At 50.3% G+C, this 19,854-nt stretch overlaps 1 protein-coding gene across 1 annotated transcript in view; it reads left to right on the top strand.

The window, feature by feature from the left end:
* The window catches only part of LOC147122466 (netrin-G1-like), a 76,267-nt gene that overhangs the window by 43,953 nt on the left and 12,460 nt on the right, over nucleotides 1-19,854 (top strand). The window contains exons 2-4 of the mRNA XM_085983624.1: nucleotides 6,163-6,806; nucleotides 17,780-17,952; nucleotides 19,578-19,604. Coding sequence (XP_085839750.1) covers nucleotides 6,163-6,806; nucleotides 17,780-17,952; nucleotides 19,578-19,604 — 844 coding nt within the window. The remainder of the gene's footprint in view (nucleotides 1-6,162; nucleotides 6,807-17,779; nucleotides 17,953-19,577; nucleotides 19,605-19,854) is intronic.

Genomic DNA, 19,854 nt, shown 5'->3' with positions numbered 1-19,854 from the left:
GTGAAGCTATTTTTAGTTAGACAGCTAACATCATTCTTCGAAACTACAGCGATATAATTACCCAGTTTTCTAACTTTCCAGCACACAGTGCAGTGCGATGGAGCGAGTACAGTTTTATTAAGACATCCCTGAGAAAAGTAGACTGCGTGGATATTCCTAGATTCCAAGTGTAGTGTCCGTGTGTAGATAAAGACACTGAAGACAGGAGTTGGTTCATAGGTATTTACTAAGCAAGTCTGGGGGGGGGGGTTTCTAAAGGATATACACAATACACAGGCTTATATAGCCCAAGTGGCAATTACCGGCATTACGCACACCTGGGGCTCTTAAAGGCACATACACCATAATTGCTCTTAAAGGCACATACATCACAATTCCTCCCCTTCTAGCTAACTAGTACATCATATTTTAAGTAATTATTAATTACATGTTATATGCAAAATAATATACATTGCTGTATTAATTAATTATAAGTTAGTCTCTCAGGAGGCTTCCTGACTCGGTCCGGATAACGCCTCAGGGGTGTAGTAGTTTCTGGTGGTGTAGTAGGTTCTTCTGGCAAGGCTGATTCAGCTTGAAGGCCAGTGTCGGGTTCATCGGGCTCCAGTATCACCGGATCGGAGGTAGATATGGGTATCTCTACTTCATCGTTAGATGTATAGAGTGGTGGTGTAGGTTGTCCCTTTTCGGATGACTTGATGATTTGGTCAGCGTGGCGCCTTATTATGCTGTCTCCGATGTCCACGGTATACATCAGTGGTCCTAATCGTGTGCAGATAGTTCCAGGCTGCCATTTCTCGGTACGGTAGTCCCGGGCCAAAACCGGTTGGCCTATCTGGAAGGCCCTAGTTGGCCTTTCATTCATGCCCTGAAACTGCCGGTTCTCCACGTCCCTTCGGATGTTGGGCTTGACCAAATCCAGCCGGCATCTTAGGTTTCTATTGTAGAACATCATGGCGGGAGTTTGGTTAGTAACCATATGCGTTGCATTCCTATATGCAAATAAGAAGTTATCCACCTTGTGCTGAAGTTTTATGTCTTCATTACCCATGGCCTTGATGGCCTTCTTGAAGGTCTGGACAAACCTTTCAGCCAATCCATTGGTGGTGGGATGGTATGGGGCGGACGTGTAGTGCTTTACCCCATTGTTCTTTAAGAACTTTCTGAATTCTTCGGACACAAATTGCGGTCCATTATCAGAACATATCTGCTCCGGCAGCCCATTCCTGGCAAATATGGTCCTTAATACTGTGATGGTTTTTTCCGTGGTGGTGGAGGACATCTTTATTACCTCCGGCCACTTGGAGTGTGCATCAACTGCGATTAAGAACATTGAGTCCATAAATGGACCAGCAAAGTCGATGTGCACCCTTTGCCAGGGAGATGAGGGCCACTCCCATGGATGTAGAGGGGCCTGTGGCGGAGCATTTTGGACCTTCTGGCATCCTAGGCAGCTCTTGGTCATGTCTTCGATGTCTCCATCGATACCTGGCCACCATACAAACGCCCTAGCTAGGTTCTTCATTTTCACTCCACCCAGATGCCCCTCGTGAAGCTCCTTTAGCACTTTATCCTGGAGTTTGGGTGGAATCACCACTCTGGATCCACACATCAAGGTTCCTCGGCACACTGACAGCTGTTCTCTTCTTTGCGAGAATGCTGGCAACAGTGGTTCGCCATGTGCTGGCCATCCCTTCACTGTTAAATCGTAGACCCGTGAGAGAGTAGGGTCATTTCTTGTCTCCCTTTCAATGGCAGAATTTGTCACCGGTAGACATTCCACTATGGTAGAGTGGAATATCTCTACTGGGTCTACTGTAGGTGCCTCTTCTATCGTTGGCAACGGTAGGCGTGATAAACCATCAGCATTCCCATGCTGTTTTGATCCTTTGTATTCAATGTTGTATTGGTGTGCCCCTAGAAAAAGGGACCACCTCTGTAGTCTTTGTGCCGTCATAATGGGGACACCTTTTTTAGGGTTGAATATGGAGATGAGGGGTTGATGGTCAGTCAGCAAGGTAAATTTTTGTCCGTGTAGGTAATGGTTGAATTTCTTCACTCCCCATACCAGGCTGAGTGCTTCCCTGTCTATCTGGGCATAGTTACGCTCAGCTGAGTTCAATGAGCGTGACGCAAAAGCTATCGGCCGTTCCGAGCCATCAGGGAATCTATGGGACAATACCGCTCCTATGCCGTAAGGGGATGCATCGCACGCCAGTCTGATTGGTAGTGATGGGTTGTAATGAGCCAAAATTTTCTCGGATGTGATTAAGTCTTTACATTTATGGAAGGCACGTTTACAGTCTTCGTTCCGTTTCCAAATCACTCCTGTCTGTAGAAGTTCATTAAGAGGGTGTAGAAGAGTTGATAAGTTCGGTAAAAATTTATGATAGTAATTTATTAATCCCAGGAATGACCTTAATTGTGAAACATTTTCAGGTGCTGGGGCTTTTATAACTGCTTCAATTTTTTCAGGTGACTTATGCAACCCTTCCTTATTAATTATGTGGCCACAATATGATATCTGATTTTGGAAAAATTCGCACTTGGGGCGATTTGCTCGTAGGCCCCGTTCTTTCAGCCTAGTGAGCACCTGCTCCAAATTGGCAAGGTGCTCGTTGTCGTTTTCTCCTGTTATAAGGATGTCGTCTAGGTAGCATTGAGTCCCCGGAATCCCTTGCAGGACTTGCTCCATAGCTCTTTGCCAGATAGCTGGAGCTGATGCTATTCCAAAAACTAGTCGATTATACTGGTACAGACCTTTGTGTGTGTTTATTGTGAGATACTTTTTAGAGGTCTCCTCAACCTCCATCTGTAGATATGCCTGTGCCAAATCAATTTTTGTGAAACGTTTCCCTCCGGATAGTGAGGCGAAAATATCTTCTATCCTCGGAAGAGTATACTGTACCGTGTGAAGGACCGGGTTTACAGTCACCTTATAATCCCCACAGATGCGAATTTTTCTCTGTTCCTCAGAGTTATTTTTCAATGTTTTTTTCATGACTGGAACGGTGGGTGTTGCCCATTCGCTCCAATCTATTTTGGATAATACGCCTGCCTTTTCCAAATTCTTCAGCTCTGCCTCGACTGCCGGACGTATTGCGTATGGCACCGGTCTTGCCTTAAAAAATTTTGGAATTGCTGTATCTTCCACTTTTATTGAGGCGGTGATGCCTTTCAAGGTTCCTAGTTTCTCTTGAAACACTTCTTTGGCGTTGGCCAAGATGTCTTTTAATCGTTCAGGTATGATGTCATCATTGTTTTTGTCCTTACTGGTCACCGTCAGTGCCTGAATGGAGTGCCAGTCTAAACGTATCTTCCTTATCCATTCACGTCCCAACAACGGTGGACCACCATCTTGTAGAATGTATAAATACAACTTTTGTATTTCTTTGCTGTTGTATACCACAGGCACCCTTATTTTTCCTTTGGGGTAGACTTTCTGCCCCGTATATGTTTTTAAGATAATGGATGTGTCTTTTAGAGGTATATGCGAAAATAGCCTCTCGTAATCTCATCGATTTATTACGGTTAGAACTGATCCTGTATCTAGCTCCATTTTAACTGGGGACCCTGCTATTGTGAGGGTAACCCAAATGGTTTGGTAATCCTCTTTGGCAAGTACATTATGTAATTTGAGACAGCTTAGTCTCTTGTTTCCGGAGTCGCTATCGCTATTCTGGTCTTCGGAGCTATTGTCCGTCATCATTTGTACCTTCCTGTACTTTTCTTTATTGATTTTTTGTTTTCTGTCAGTGGATTTATTTTGTCCAGATTGGCATACCCGTGCAATGTGTCCAATCTTACCACATTGCCTGCATGCTTTGCCCTTGAACCAGCAGTCCCTCTGGTTATGGGTGGATCTGCCGCAGCGATAACATCTTCCGAACTCCTGTGTCATTTTATGGGTGCTGAAGTCCTGTGTCTCTTGTTGTATCTCTGCAGCTCCTTTTGCTGCTGCTTCGTATGATACAGCCATACTGAAAGCTTTGTCCAATGTTAAATCTTTTTCAGAAAGCAGTCTTTTTTGTGTTCCTTCACTTAAGAGACCGCAAACAAATTTGTCTCGAAGATAATCCGATAGTCCTGCTCCGAATTGGCAGTACTTTGATAGCTTTCTTAATTCGGTTTGGTAATCAGCGTTACTTTCATCCTTGTGTTGATTTCTCTTGAAGAACTTGAATCGTTCCGCGATCAGCAGCGGTGTTGGGTTTAAATGCTCCTGCAGGGTATCAACAATTTCTTTAAAAGTCTTGTCCTTTGGTTTGGCTGGTGTGATTAAATTTCGTAACAGCCCGTATGTCTTCGCGCCCATTAAGTTCAGAAGTACTGAAGCTTTTTTTTCATCTGTTATCCCATTTGCAGTGCAATAAACCTCTACTCTTTCCACATATGTGGTCCAATCTTCTATTTCGCCATCAAAAGCCTCAATATTACCAGATTTAGGCATTTCAGAAAAGATATGGCGCTTCCCGCGCTTTTTTTTTTTCTCTCTCTGTAGCAACGATATGGCGCTTCCCGCGCTTTCCCGCCGCTGCTACCGATAACAACGCTGTTTTACTGTGGTTTCCGTTTATTCACTGTTGGAGACTCGTTCCCGACGGAGGTCTAAACGCTGACCTGCTTGCCGTGCCGGCCGTCTCTCGAGTGCACCCTCCCAGTCCGTTATTGCTTGCCTCCGATTTCGCTGCCTGTCTCAGCTGTAGAGCCCGCCGCTGGAGCTCCAGCCTGACGCCCAGGAAGGATTAGCGCAGTACCTGTCACCAGCTTGGCCAGCTGGTGAAACCACAGTTTCTCTTACTTCCTTGAGTCTTCTGGACGCTGGAGGAATCGATGTCCTTGAGGTGCTGCCGAATTGCAGGTAAGTCCGTTTCCACTTCGTCGCCACTGTAGTGTCCGTGTGTAGATAAAGACACTGAAGACAAGAGTTGGTTCATAGGTATCTACTAAGCAAGTCTGGGGGGGGGTTTCTAAAGGATATACACAATACACAGGCTTATATAGCCCAAGTGGCAATTACCGGCATTACGCACACCTGGGGCTCTTAAAGGCACATACACCATAATTGCTCTTAAAGGCACATACACCACACCAAGAAAGTGTTGAGGGAGCTTTACTCTGTATCTAACCTGTGCTGTACCTGCCGTGGGAGTGTTTGATGGGGACAATGTAGAGGGAGCTTTACTCTGTATCTAACCCGTGCTGCACCTGCCTTGGGAGTGTTTGATGAGACAGTGTAGAGGAAGCTTTACTCTGTATCTAACCTGTGCTGTACCTGCCCTGGGAGTGTTTGATGGGACAGTGTAGAGGAACCTTTACTCTGTATCCAACCCCGTGCTGTACCTGCCCTGGGAGTGTTTGATGGGACAGTGTAGAGGGAGCTTTACTCTGTATCTAACCCGTGCTGTACCTGCCCTGGGAGTGTTTGATGGGACAGTGTAGAGGGAGCTTTACTCTGTATCTAACCCGTGCTGTACCTGCCCTGGGAGTGTTTGATGGGACAGTGTAGAGGGAGCTTTACTCTGAATCTAACCCGTGCTATACCTGCCCTGGGAGTGTTTGATGGGACAGTGCAGAGGGAGCTTTACTCTATATCTAACCCATGCTGTACCTGTCCTGGGAGTGTTTGATGGGACAGTGTAGAGGGAGCTTTACTCTGTATCTAACCCGGGCTGTACCTGCCCTGGGAGTGTTTGATGGGACATTGTAGAGGGAGCTTTACTCTGTATCTAACCTGGGCTGCACCTGCCCTGGGAGTGTTTGATGGGACAGTGTAGAGGAAGCTTTACTCTGTATCTAACCTGTGCTGTACCTGCCCTGGGAGTGTTTGATGGGACAGTGTAGAGGGAGCTTTACTTTGTATCTAACCCGTGCTGTGCCTGCCCTGGGAGTGTTTGATGGGACAGTGCAGAGGGAGCTTTACTCTGTATCTAACCCATGCTGTACCTGCCCTGGGAGTGTTTGATGGGACAGTGCAGAGGGAGCTTTACTCTGTATCTAACCCATGCTGTACCTGCCCTGGGAGTGTTTGATGGGACAGTGTAGAGGGAGCTTTACTCTGTATCAACCCGTGCTGTACCTGCCCTGGGAGTGTTCGATGGGACAGTGTAGAGGGAGCTTTACTCTGTATCTAACCCGTGTTGTTCCCGTCTCTGTTTCCAGGAGAACCCGTACATGTGCAACAACGAGTGTGACGCTCACACGCCCGAGCTCGCACACCCGCCCGAGCTGATGCTGGATGACGAGGGGCGGATTCCCAACACCTTTTGGCAAAGTGTCTCCTGGAGGAGTTTCCCCGAGCCCCTCCTGATCAACATCACTCTGTCCTGGGGCAAGAGCATCGAGCTGACCGAGGACATCGTCATCACCTTTGAGTCGGGCCGGCCGGAGCAGATGGTCCTGGAGAAATCTCTGGACCACGGCCGGACGTGGCAGCCCTACCAGTTCTATGCGGCCGACTGCCTCACCTCCTTCGGGATGGAGCCGAGAACGGCCCGGGATCTGAGCCCGGCCTCGGTGCTGGACATCATCTGCACGGAGGAGTACTCCAGGGGCTACGTGTGGAAGATGGACAAGATGGTTCGCTTCGAGATCCAGGAGCGTTTCGCCCTGTTCGGGGGGCCCCGTCTCCGCGACATGGCCTCGCTGTACGGCCAGCTGGACACCACCAAGGACCTGAGGGACTTCTTCACCTTGACCGACCTGCGGGTCAGGCTGCTCCGGCCGGCCACTGGGGCCACCAGTGTTGACCAGCACAACCTCTCCAAATACTTCTACGCCATCTCCAACCTGGACATTCGCGGGCGGTGAGAGCTCCTCGACCCTTCTGGCCAGAGTCGCTGACCCCACATTTCACACCGTGGGGGCGCCGTGTCAGTCCAACATCTGGGGAAACTCACAGGGCCAACATCTGGGAGGGCACTCTATCAGGGCCAACATCTGGAGGGTACTGTATCAGGGTCAACATCTGGAAGGCACTCACAGGGCCAACATCTGGGGGGCTCTCTATCAGGGCCAACATCTGGGGGCAATCTATCAGGGCTGACTCTGGAGCGCTGTCCTATGAGGAGAGATTGTGTAGATTGGGCCTATAATCTCTGGAGTTTAGAAGAATGAGAGGTGATCTCATTGAAACATATAAGATGCTAAGGGTTTTGACAGGGCAGATACTGAGAGGTTGTTTCCCCTAGCTGGAGTGTCTAGAGCTAGGGGGGCATAATCTCAGGATAAGGTGTCTTTCATTTAAGACTGAGATGAGGAGGAAATTCTTCACTCAGAGGGTTGTGAATCTTTGGAATCTCTACCCGAGAGGGCTGTGAATGCGGAGTCGTTGAGTATATTCAAGGCTGAGATCAAAGGATTTCTGGAATCTCGGGGAATCGAGGGATATGGGTTTCGGTTGGGAAAGTGGAGTTGACGTCGAAGATCAGCCATGATCTTGAATGTTCGTGCAGGCTCGAGGGGCCGTATGGCCGACTTCTGCTCCTAATTCTTATGTTCTTATGTTCTACAGGGGCAACATCTGGGGGCCACTTTATCAGGGCAAACATCTGGAGGGCACTCTATCAGGGCCAATATCTGGGGGCACTATCGGGTCTAACATCTGGAGTGGCTCTCAGTCTATCGGAGATTCCCGGAGGGTGAGAGCTCCTCACCGCTTCTGCTCCGAGTCGCTGATGTGGGCGCTCGGTAACTGGGGAGGTTTTCCAGTGATAGATCGGGATCCCTCCCCCGGCCCACTCGGCACCATCAGCTGCCCCTGTGTCGGGTGTGAAAGCTTCCCTGAATGGCTCAGTGACAGTGTGCACAGACCAGCACTGTGACAGCCCCCCGTGCCCCTGGGGATGGGCTCGTTAGCGAGCTTTCAGAGTCCTGCTGGCTGGCTGTTGATGAGGCAGCGATTTCCTGCTCAGTGTTCAGCCAATCGAGCAGCACGGAGCGAGCAGAATCTGTCCCTTTACTCTCAACACTGCCGACCTCCAGTCTCATCAGGATTCAGAGAATCAGAGAATCAGACAGCACAGGAGGAGGCCATTCGGCCCATCGTGCCTGTGCCAGCTCTTTGAAAGAGCTCTCCAATTAGTCCCACTCCCTGCTCTTTCCCCACAGCCCTGCTCATCTCTTCCCTCCAAGTATTTCTCCAATTCCCTTTTGAAAGTTCCTATTGAATCTGCTTCCACCGCCCTTTCAGGCAGCGCATTCCAGATCACAACAACTCGCTGTAAAAACATTCTCCTCATCTCCCCTCTGGTTCTTTTGCCAATTCCCTTCACTCTGTGTCCTCTGGTTACCGACCCTCCTGCCACTGGAAACAGTTTCTCCCTATTTAATCTATCAAAGCCCTTCCTGATTTGATGAATTATTCTGACTGAACGCTCCCTTCGTGTTCAATCTATATTCAGTCTGGGTCAGTGAGTTCCCATTCACCCATCACACAATCTCCGGGGCTCGGAGCCATTCCCTCATTATTCTACACTCAGCTTCTGGGAGACTCGCTCCAGCTTTTAGTCGCGGAGAATCTTCAGACACTAATTGGAGAACAGGAGCAGGGAAATGTTTACGCTGCTGTTAATGTGACTCCAAGGAACTCTCTGGGTTTCTGCTTAGTTTAGCAAACAGTGCCCAGAACTGCCAACTTGCTGACTGTGCAAGGTACAATCTGCGCATTGTGAAGCTTCACCTTCGCAGTGAGTTAAACAGCGGCTCGATGCTGTTAGCACAGAGTCACCGAGACCAGCGTTCTCACGCTTCACGGCACAGAGACCGTCACAGCACTTTGGGCCGTTCCAAACCGCATTTACTGAACAACAACCTGCATTTATATAGCGCCTTTAATGTAGTAAAACATCCCATGGTGCTTCACAGGAGCGTAAATCAGAGCGAACTTTGACACCGAGACACATAACGAGATATTAGGACAGGTGACCAAAAGCTGGGTCAAAGAGGGAGGTTTTTAGCAGCGTCTCAAAGGGGGAGAGAGAGGTAGAGAGGTTTAGGGACGGAAACATTGCTGTTTGTGGGATCTTGCTGTGCACAAATTGGCTGCTGCGTTTCCAACATTACAACAGTGAGCACACTTCAGAAGTACTTCATTGGCTGTGAAGCGCTTTGGGACGTCCTGAGGTGGTGAAATGCTCTGTAGAAATGTAAGGTCATTCTTCCTTAGAATGAGGGGCCAGAGAAAGATTAAATGTGAGAGATTGAGGAGAGAGGGCAGGAGAAACGTCTTCACACAGAGAGTGGTGAGGCTGTGAGATTCACTCCCAGGGTCCGAGCTTGAGGAGTTTGTGATCGGGAGAGTGGAGGAGCCCGGGACAGAGTTCTCACTGTGTGGAGTGGGGTTAAAATCCACCCTTTCATCTTTTGGATTGTAGGATTGTCCAGGAGTAAAGTAGATCAGCGAATCTATCCCACTGATCCCAAATCTCACCCTGTGCTTCCTCTTTATATCCTGAATCACTGATATCCGCTTCTGTCAGTTTTACTCTCCCGTTTCCTGGAGATTAGTGTGGGAAAGGAGAGTAATTTGTTGTGTAAACCACTCACTCTCTCACTGAAAGTTGCTCATTCACCTGATCGGAACCTGTAGCTCACGGTGAACTACGTCGGTATGAGGGGCGAGTTGGCTAAGGTCAATTGGGAAACTACATTAAAAGGCATGACGGTAGACAAGCAATGACTAGTATTTACAGAATTAATACATAATTTACAACAAATATACATTCCTTTAATGCACAAAAACCCCACAGGAAAAGTGGTCCAACCGTGGCTAACAAGAGAAGTTAAAGTTAGGATTAGATCAAAGGAAGAGGCTTTTAATGTTGCCAAAAAGAGTAGTAAGTGTTGATGTGCTATCAATTACTCATAAAAGACTGAGAGTTAAGAGAGTAACTAAAGGCTTTTATTAACAAAAGAATGAAGGTCTGCCTCGAGTGGTTGGCCGGTCCAGAATACAAAGGGGCTGGGGAGCAGTCACCTTTATACTAGGACTTGTGGGAGGAGTCAGCCGAGGCATGTCCAGGCATGTACACAGTGGAATACAAACAGTGGTTTACCACATTCACCCCTTGTTTAAAATTGAGTCCGGCGGGGTGAAGTGTATTAAAAGTTATTGTATTGGAGTCTCTCCGGAGGTCTTGTCTGCCGCTGTGATCGGCGTGGCGACGGCAGGGGTAGTGGAGCTTCCGGTGTCGAGTCCCGCGTAGGCTGTGGCACAGGCGTGTCGTCCTCGTAGATGTCGAGCGGGTCGCTGGGCCCAGGCCTGCCGTCTGCCGGGGCTGGATATCGGATCGTGGGGGGGGGTGGTAGTGAGTAGTGGGTTACTGCGGCCCCCGAGGGTGCAAGGTCTCTTATGGAGACTGTGTCCTCCCGCCCGTCCGGGTATGCAATGTAAGCATACTGGGGGTTGGCGTGGAGGAGGTCGACCCTCTCGACCAGGGGGTCCATTTTATGGGTCCTCACGTGCCTTCTCAGTAGGACCGGCCCTGGGGACGTCAGCCATGGCGGTAGCGATGTCCCCGATGTGGACTTCCTTGGGAAGACAAACATTTTCTCATGAGGGGTGGCGTTAGTGGCAGTGCAGAGCAGTGACCGAATAGAGTGGAGCGCATCGGGGAGCACACCCTGCCAGCGGGAGGTCGGAAGGCCCCTAGACTTTAAGGCTAGCAGGGCGGCCTTCCAAACTGTCGCATTTTCTCTTTCCACCTGTCCGTTCCCCCGGGGGTTGTAACTGGTGGTCCTGCTTGTGGCAATACCCCTAGTTAGCAGGTACTGACGGAGTTCGTCACTCATAAACGATGAGCCCTGGTCGCTATGGATATAGCTGGGGAAACCGAACAGGGTGAAGAGGTCGTTCAGACATTTAATGACCGTGGCACTTGTCATGTCCGGGCAGGGGAAGGCGAACGGGAAACGGGAGTACTCATCAATAATATTGAGGAAGTACACATTGCGGTCAGAGGAGGGGAGAGGCCCTTTAAAATCAACGCTCAGGCGCTCGAAGGGGCGAGTGGCTTTTATCAGGTGGGCCCTGTCTGGTCTATAAAAGTGCAGTTTGCACTCAGCGCAGACTTGGCAGTTCCTGGTCATGGTCCTGACCTCCTCAATAGAGTAAGGCAGGTTGCGGGCCTTGATGAAGTGGAAGAACCTGGTGACCCCCGGGTGGCAGAGGTCATTGTGGAGGGCCCGCAGTCTATCGATCTGCGCGCTGGCGCAGGTGCCACGCGATAGCGCATCCGGGGGTTCATTGAGCTTCCCGGGCCGGTACAAGATCTCGTAATTGTAGGTGGAAAGTTCGATTCTCCACCTCAAGATCTTGTCATTTTTGATTTTGCCCCTCTGCTTGTTGTTAAACATGAAAGCAACTGAACGTTGGTCAGTGAGCAGGGTAAATCGTTTTCCGGCCAGGTAGTGCCTCCAATGACGCACAGCCTCCACAATCGCCTGGGCCTCCTTCTCAACAGCGGAGTGTCTGGTCTCCGGGCCTTGGAGGGTTCATGAAAAGAAGGCCACGGGTCTCCCCGCCTGATTGAGGGTAGCGGCCAGGGCAAAGTCAGACGCGTCGCTTTCCACCTGGAAGGGGATGGATTCGTCCACTGCGTGCATGGTGGCTTTGGCAATGTCTTCCTTGATACGGTGGAAGGCTAAGCGGGCCTCTGCCGTCAAGGGAAAAGAGGTGGACTTGATCAGCGGATGGGCCTTGTCCGCATAGTAGGGGACCCACTGGGCATAATAGGAGAAAAACCCTAGGCACCTCTTCAGGGCCTTGAGGCAGTGGGGCAGTGGGAGTTCCATAAGGGGACGCATCCGGTCGGGGTCGGGGCCGATGACTCCGTGTTCCACAACACAGCCAAGGATGGCGAGGCAGTTTGTGCGGAATATGCACTTCTCCTTGTTATATGTCAGGTTCAGGAGTTGGGCGGTGCGGAGGAATTTTTCGAGGTTTGCGTCATGGTCCTGCAAGTCACGGCCGCAGATGGTCACATTGTCCAGATATGGGAAAGTGGCCTGCAACGCATTTTGATCTACCATCCGGTCCATCTCCCTTTGGAAGACGGAGACCCCGTTGGTGACGCCAAAGGGAACCCTAAGGAAGTGATAGAGGCGGCCGTTTGCCTCAAAGGCAGTATACTGGCGGTCCTCAGGGCGGATAGGGAGCTGGTGGTACGCTGATTTCAGGTCAATGGTCGAGAAGACGCGGTACTGCGCGATCTGGTTGACCATATCAGCTATGCGGGGGAGTGGGTAGGCGTCCAGCAGGGTGTAGCGATTTATTGTCTGGCTGTAGTCGATGACCAGGCGCTGCTTCTCGCCGGTCTTAACGACCACAACCTGGGCTCGCCAGGGGCTGGTGCTGCCCTCAATAATCCCTTCCTTCAGGAGCCGCTCCACTTCGGTTTTAATGAAAACCCTGTCCCCGGCACTGTATCGCCTGCTCTTTGTGGCGATGGGCTTACAGTCGGGGGTGAGGTTAGCAAACAGTGGGGGGGGGGGTGACTCTGAGTGTGGAGAGGTTGCACCTGGTGCGCGGCGGGCAATTTGGGAGCTGCTGGCTGCGGACTGTGTGTGGGGGTAGGGGTCCACCGTACGCCATCGTAACACTTTTAAGGTGGCACTGAAAATCTAACCCCAGCAGGACGGCAGCGCAGAGGTCGGGCAGGACCAGAAGTTTAAAATGATCGTACACGGTCCCGTCTACTACGAGTGTCACTACGCAGTAGCCGCCGATGTCCGCCGACTGGGACTCAGAGGCCATAGAAATCCGCTGGTGCGCAGGCAGGACTGGGAGAGAGCAACGCCGCACTGTGTCGGGGTGGATGAAGCCCTCTGTGCTCCCAGAGTCAAAAAGGCAGGTTGTATCGTGGCCATTTACCTTAATGTCCATTGTGGAACTGGCCAGCTGGTGCGGTCTCGCTTGGTCCAGTGTAACGGATGCCAGCGTAGGGGTCGGTGTGTCGCTGCGGGTATCAGATGAGGCGGTGTTGGGGGCCTGCTGCGTTCCGGCTGTCGTCCAAGATGGCGGCATCCATGATCCCCATGTGGCTGGAGGCGTCCAAAATGGCTGCTGTACCGGTGGTTCGCACATGGCCGGGGAGGCCCACGATGGCGGCCCGCATGGCCCACACGCGGCGCTGCTGGGGTTCGGGGTGGCTTTGGCCCTGCAGACGTTAGCGTAGTGTCCCTTCTTCCCGCAGCCCGAGCAGATCGCGTTTTTCGCCGGGCAGCGCGCTCTGGGGTGTTTTGCCTGGCCACAGAAGTAGCATTTCTGGCCTTGGGGCACTGCTATCTGGCCTTGGGACACTGCTGCGGTAGTTGGGCCGTTGCTGGGGTGTGGCTGGGGTGGCACGGCGCTATGAGGCGGTCCTACCGTGTCCCAGGCTGTCATTCCCCGCGGCGTCCACGGTGCAGAGGAGTAGGCATCCATGCCCCGGTAGGCTGCATCCAATGATAGTGCGAGTTCAGAGGCCTTGTTGAGGTCGAGGTCACTCTGCTCCAACAGTCGCTGTCGGGTGTAATTGGATCTGTGGCCCGCTACAAAAGCGTCCCGGATAAGTTCCTCTGTGTACACGGCGGCCTTTACATCCTTACAACCACAGGCCCGGCCAAGCACAGACAGTGCCTGAAGGTATTCCACGGTCGATTCCCCAGGTTGTTGTTTACGACTCCCCAGAAGGTGCCTGGCGTACACTTCGTTCACTGGGCGCGTGTACTGGTCCTTGAGGAGCTTGATAGCGTCCGCGTACGAGGTCGCGTCTTGGATGACCGAGTACACTCGGTGGTTCACTTTGGAGGTCAGGACATCCAGTTTGTCCTCGTCCGATTTGATTGCTGCGGAGGCGGTCAGGAATTTTTTGAAACACTTAAGCCAGTGAGTAAACTTGGTGGATGAGTCCGCCTCCCGATGATCTAAGTCCAGGCATGCTGGTGTGAGGATCTTCTCCATTATAAAAATTTTGTTAATAAAATTGATGCGCTATCAATTACTCAAAAAAGACTGAGAGTTAAGAGAGTAACTAAAGGCTTTTATTAACAAAAGAATGAAGGTGTGCCTCGAGTGGTCGACTGGTCCAGAATACAAAGGGGCTGGGGAGCAGTCACCTTTATACTAGGACTTGTGGGAGGAGTCAGCCGAGGCATGTCCAGGCATGTACACAGTGGAATACAAACAGTGGTTTACCACAAGTGTGAGGATTGGGAGGATTTTAGAATTCAGCAAAGAAGGACCAAGAAATTGATAAAGAAAGTGAAAATAGAATCTGAGAGTAAACTAGTGAGAGATATAAAAACAGACTGTAAAAGCTACAGGTATGTAAAAAGAAAAAGATTAGTGAAAGTAAATGTGGGTCCCTTACAGGCTGAGACAGGAGAAATTATAATGGGGAATAAGGAAATGGAAGAGAAATTAAACAAATACTTTGGGGTCGATTTTCCTGGCGCCGTCAGGCGGGGTTTCAGGCGTATGGGGGGGGGGAAATCCTGAATTCGGGGGTCATGACACCATCCTGCCCAAAACCCCGCTCCACGCAAGTTTCAGAGGCAGCGGGTACCCGCCCCGCACTGGGACCCGTCGACCCTCGGCGGGAAGGGATTAGTGCCAATTAACTGCCTGTTAACAGGTAGTTAACAGGCAGTTTTTAGCCTAATCCCTATTTTGAGGGGTTTCGTGTGGGATTCCCGACGGCTCCAAACCACGCCAGGTTAGAGCAGGCGGGCCGTCGGGTTGAAGGATTGGAGGGGTCGCGATGTTGGTGTTCAGGTGATGGGTGCATGAGTGCAAAGGTAAGTGTGTTTGGTGTGTCTAAAGTGTGTAAAGAACTTTTACTTACCTGTACTTACCTTAACAGCCTTTCTTCCTGTAGGCATCGGGAGCCCATCACTCAGCCGGCACTGAAAGCTGAATGGCTGCGATCTGTGAAAAGTGACAGCCTTCAGCTTTGAGTGCTGCTGAGAGTTCTAACTGAGTCTGTGCAGAAGGACTCATGTTAGAACTCAGACTGTCAGTGTTTGGCAGCTTCAAACAGCTGTGAAACACTGTCATCTGTCAAGTCTGTGACGTCACCTGTTGCCGGGTGGCCCTTAATTGGCTGGGCGGGCTCAACAAGGTCAATCAAGGGAAATTCGTGCGGATTGGCCGGACGTCGATGTAGGCGGGTCTAAAACCCGAAAGTTGTAGTCCCGCCTTCTTCCCGACAGCTTTGGGAAAATCGACCCCTTTGTGTCTGTCTTCACAGAAGGAGACACAAAAAACTTCCCGGAAATAGTGGAGAACCAAGGGTCCAGCGAGAATGAGGAACTGAAAGAAATTAGTATCAGTAAAAAAAATAGTGCTGGAGAAATTAATGGGACTAAAAGCCGATAAATCCGCTGGACCTGATGGCCTACATCCTGGGGTTTTGAAGGAGGTGGTTATAGAGATAGTGAATGCATTGGTTGTCATTTTCCAAATTCCAGATTCTAGAACGGTTCCCGTGGATTGGAAGGTAGCAAATGTAACCCCACTATTTAAGAAAGGAGGGAGAGAGAAAATGGGGAACTACAGACCAGTTAGCCTGACATCAGTAGTAGGGAAATTGCTCGAATCTATTATTAAGGACGTGGTAACAGGACAGTTAGAAAATAATAATAGGATTGGGCAGAGTCAGCACGGATTTATGAAAGGGAAATGATGTTTGACAAATCTGTTCGAGTGAGTGGGCAAGAACATGGCAAAGTGGAGAAATGTAAAGTTATCCACTTTGGCAGGAAAAATAGAAAAGCAGAGTATTTATTAAATGATGAGAGATTGGGAAATGTTGGTGTTCAGAGGGACCTGGGTGTCCTTGTACACGAATCACTGAAAGTTAACATACAGGAACAGCAAGCAATTAGGAAAGCAAGTGGTATGTTGGCCTTTATTACGAGGATTTGAGTATAAGAGTAAAGACATCTTACTGCAATTATACAGGGCCCTGGTGAGACCACACCTGGAGTATTGTGGACAGTTTTGGTCTCCTTACCTAAGGAAGGATATACTTGCCATAGAGGGAGTGCAACGAAGGTTCACCAGACTGGTTCCTGGGATGGGGGGATTGTCCTATGAGGAGAGGTTGAGTAGACTGGGCCTATATTCTCTAGAGTTTACAAGAATGAGAGGGGATTTCATTGAAACATAAAAATTCTTACAGGTCTTGACAGGGTAGATGCAGGGAGGATGTTTCCCCTGGCTGGGGAGTCTAGAACCAGGGGTCACAGTCTCAGAATAAGGGGTCGGCCATTTAGGACTGAGATGAGGAGAAATTTCTTCACTCAGAGGGCGGTGAATCTTTGGAATTCTCTGCCCCAGAGGGCTGTGGAGGATCAGTCATTGAGTAGATTCAAGACAGAGATCGATAGATTTTTGAATATTAAGTGAATCAAGGGATATGGGGATAGTGCAGGAAAGTGGAGATGAGGTAGAAGATCAGCCTGGTCTTAATGAATGGTGGAATAGGTTCGAGGGGCCGAATGGCCGACTCCTGCTCCTATTTCTTATGTTCTTCTGTTAACTAGCACTGTAACCACGACAGGGAATTCAATCTTCAGATGAATGAATTAATGATAGTTTATAAACATCCATCAAAAGATGTGGCTGGTATTAGTTTAGTGTGGAGTTGTAACAGAGTTAATATTTAATGATTCCTCAATCATCAATTACTGGTCATTTACACCTCCTGGACTTCCGGCTGCTCCTCACCCAGCGGGAATTGAATGATCTCAGTTTAAACCTTTGAAGAGATTCCCAGGTTTAACCCTTTCTGAGCAAACCCTGGGACAATCCGGCCCGTTTGGTATTTGGGTGAAATTGGGGAAAGTGGGGACTGACCCAGGAGAAGAGGGAAGGTGGAGATTTTCAGTCTTTCAGTCTTCATCTTCAGTCTCCGCTCCGAGTGTCTCCTCCTCATGTGTCCCGGTGTCACATTCTGTCCGAGCTACGCTCCTGTGAAGCACCTTGGGACATTTTACTACATTAAAGGCACTATAGAAATGCAAGTTGTTGTTGACACTGACCTACATTGGCTCCCGGTCCAACAACACCTCGATTTAAAAATTCTCATCCTTGTTTTCAAATCCCTCCATGTCCTCACCAGTCCCTATCTCTGTAACCTCCTCCAGCCCCACAACCCTCCGAGATCTCTGCGCTCCTCCAATTCTGGCCTCTTGTCCATCCCCCACTCCCTTCGCCCCACCATTGGTGGCCGTGCCTTCAGCTGCCTGGGCCCTAAGCTCTGGAATTCCCTCCCTAAACCTCTCCGCCTCTCTCTCCTCCTTTAAGATGCTCCTTAAAACCTCCCTCTTTGACCCAGCCTTTGGTCACCTGTCCTAATATCACCTTATGGGGCTCGGGGTCAGTTTGTCTGATTTACACTCCTGTGAGGCACCTTGGGAGGTTTCACTAGTTACGGGCGCTATATAAATACAGGTTGTTGTAGTTGCAGGTGTTGTTGTTGTAGTTGCAGGTGTTGTTGTTAAGGGTGAATGAACTTGCATTTCTATAGCACCTCTCACGACCTCAGGGTGTCCCAAAGCGCTTTACAGCCAATGAGGTGCTTTTGTGGGATGTGCTGAGGGTGAGAGGCGCTCTATCAATGCAAGCTCTTGCTCTGAGGGGCCTGGAACAGTTTGAAATGCAATAAGTGTCAGAAAGTGTTGGTGTCGGGAGAGCTGAGCTGGGAAAGGGAGAGCGGAGTCCCGGAGCGGAGAGTCCCGAGTCTAACCCAGCTGCTCAGCCCATTTGAAAGCAGCTGCCCTTGTTTTTTGCCAGGTGTAAGTGCAATCTTCACGCCAACAACTGTATCTTGGAGAAGGGGAAGCTGAGTTGCGAGTGCGAGCACAACACGACGGGGCCGGACTGCGGGAGATGCAAGAAAGGCTTTCAAGGCGGAGCGTGGAGAGCGGGCTCGTACCTCCCAATCCCCAAAGGGACGGTCAATGTGTGTGAGTAACCCGAGCTTCCCGGCCCGGCCCAGTGCCGGCGCAAGATCGCTTCAGATTTCATTCTCAGCCCAACTCCCCGCAACGCATCGACTCCAAAATACAACCCAATGGATGGTTGTGATTGTGTTAATGTGGGAAGAGAGATCCCAGCGGGAGATTGTCCAGACCCAGGGAAGAGGAACAGAGTCCGAGCCCACAGCCCACTGAGAGAGGGAGAGTGGGGGAGAGAGGGGGAGAGAGAGAGAGGGGGGGAGAGAGAGTAAGGGAGAGAGAGGGAGAGAGGGTGAGAGAGAGAGAGAGGGTGAGAGAGGGAGAGAGGTTAAGAGGGAGAGAGAGAGAGGGAGGGAGAGAGAGAGGGAGAGAGAGAGAGGGAGGGGGAGAGAGAGGGAAGGGAGGGGGAAAGAGGGAGGTGGAGAGAGGGAGAGAGAGGGTGAGAGAGGGAGGGAGAGAGGAGGGAGAGAGTGAGAGGGAGGGAGAGAGAGTGTGAGGGGGAGAGTGAAAAAGAGAAACAGAGAAAGAAAGATAAGGAAAGAGTGAAAGAGAAGGTAAAGAAACAAGAAACAGAAAGTGAGAAAAAACAGGGAGATAGAAAGAGGGTAGGAGAGAGAGAGAAAGTGAGTAAGAAAGAGACAGAAAGTAAGAGAAGGAAATAAAGAAAGAGAGAGACCAGCTCTCCAATTAGTCCCACTCCCTGCTCTTTCCCCACAGCCCTGCAAATCTTCCCCTCCAAGTATTTCTCCAATTCCCTTTTGAAAGTTCCTATTGAATCTGCTCCCACCGCCCTTTCAGGCAGCGCATTCCAGATCACAACAACTCGCTGTAAAAACATTCTCCTCATCTCCCCTCTGGTTCTTTTGCCAATTCCCTTCACTCTGTGTCCTCTGGTTACCGACCCTCCTGCCACTGGAAACAGTTTCTCCTTATTTACTCGATCAAACCCCTCCTGATTTCGAGCGCCTCTATCAATGTGATGTGGGAGTCAGTGAGCGAGCTGGAATCGCTGGCATTATGTAGAGGGTGAGGTTATAATAGCCCATGGGTGATTTTAGCTGAAATGTCTCTCCGGACACACACACAGATACAGAGCCAGCAGTGAGGTGTAGACTGATGTGAGAATGGAATGTTAATGGCTGGATGAACATCTGGGGAACAGCTGGGGAGGGTGAAAGGAGAATAAGCCTCTGTGTAACAATATCTGAAGCAGATCAGGAAGTGAAGGTTGTGAGGGACATCTGTGGCCATTGCTGTGTGTGGAATGTCCCGAGATCAATATACAGGCAGTGAGAGGACTGGGCAGTGAGCGAGGGGTCTGTGTGATGACTGACACCCTTACCTATTAACCCTGCGGACTTACACACTAATCACACGGAGTGGGAACGGAGCCACGGACTAACCTCAGGCTCACCTTCCGTCAGCTCTTTAGCATCTCTAGCTGGTGTGACCCAGGGCTGGTGTGAGCGCTCCGAGGATGCAGCCCGCCAATCCCCATCACTTCATTGTTCCTGAGTTTGAGTGAGGTCCATCTCATCAACACTCCATGTGATGGGTTGGATTAGTGTGTTTATGGAGACAGATTGTTAATCAGACGTCTCTCTAACTCTCTTTGTTTCTGTTTCCCTCTCCAGGCCTCCCTGACACCGTCGTGAGTGGCCGTAAGTAGGACCTACGCTCTCTGACCTGTGACCTGCTGACCCAGAGCCCATTTCAGTATCTGGAACAAACCCTTCCCCTCAAACCTCCCTCATGTCTCACTGACCGAGGAACAGGTGTAGGTGTGAGCAGGGTCTGAGTGTGAGCAGGGGCTGAGTGTGAACAGGTGTAGGTGTGAACAGGGGCTGAGTGTGAACAGGTGTAGGTGTTAACAGGGGCTGAGTGTGAGCAGGTGTAGGTGTGAGCAGGGGC

This window comes from Somniosus microcephalus, chromosome 3 (assembly GCF_052327205.1).
Source record: "Somniosus microcephalus isolate GS21.2 chromosome 3, FLI_Smic_1.0, whole genome shotgun sequence".
Lineage (NCBI taxonomy): Eukaryota > Metazoa > Chordata > Chondrichthyes > Squaliformes > Somniosidae > Somniosus > Somniosus microcephalus.
The sequence above is the reverse complement of the archived record's forward strand: the minus strand, read 5'-3'. Positions and strand labels throughout refer to the sequence as shown.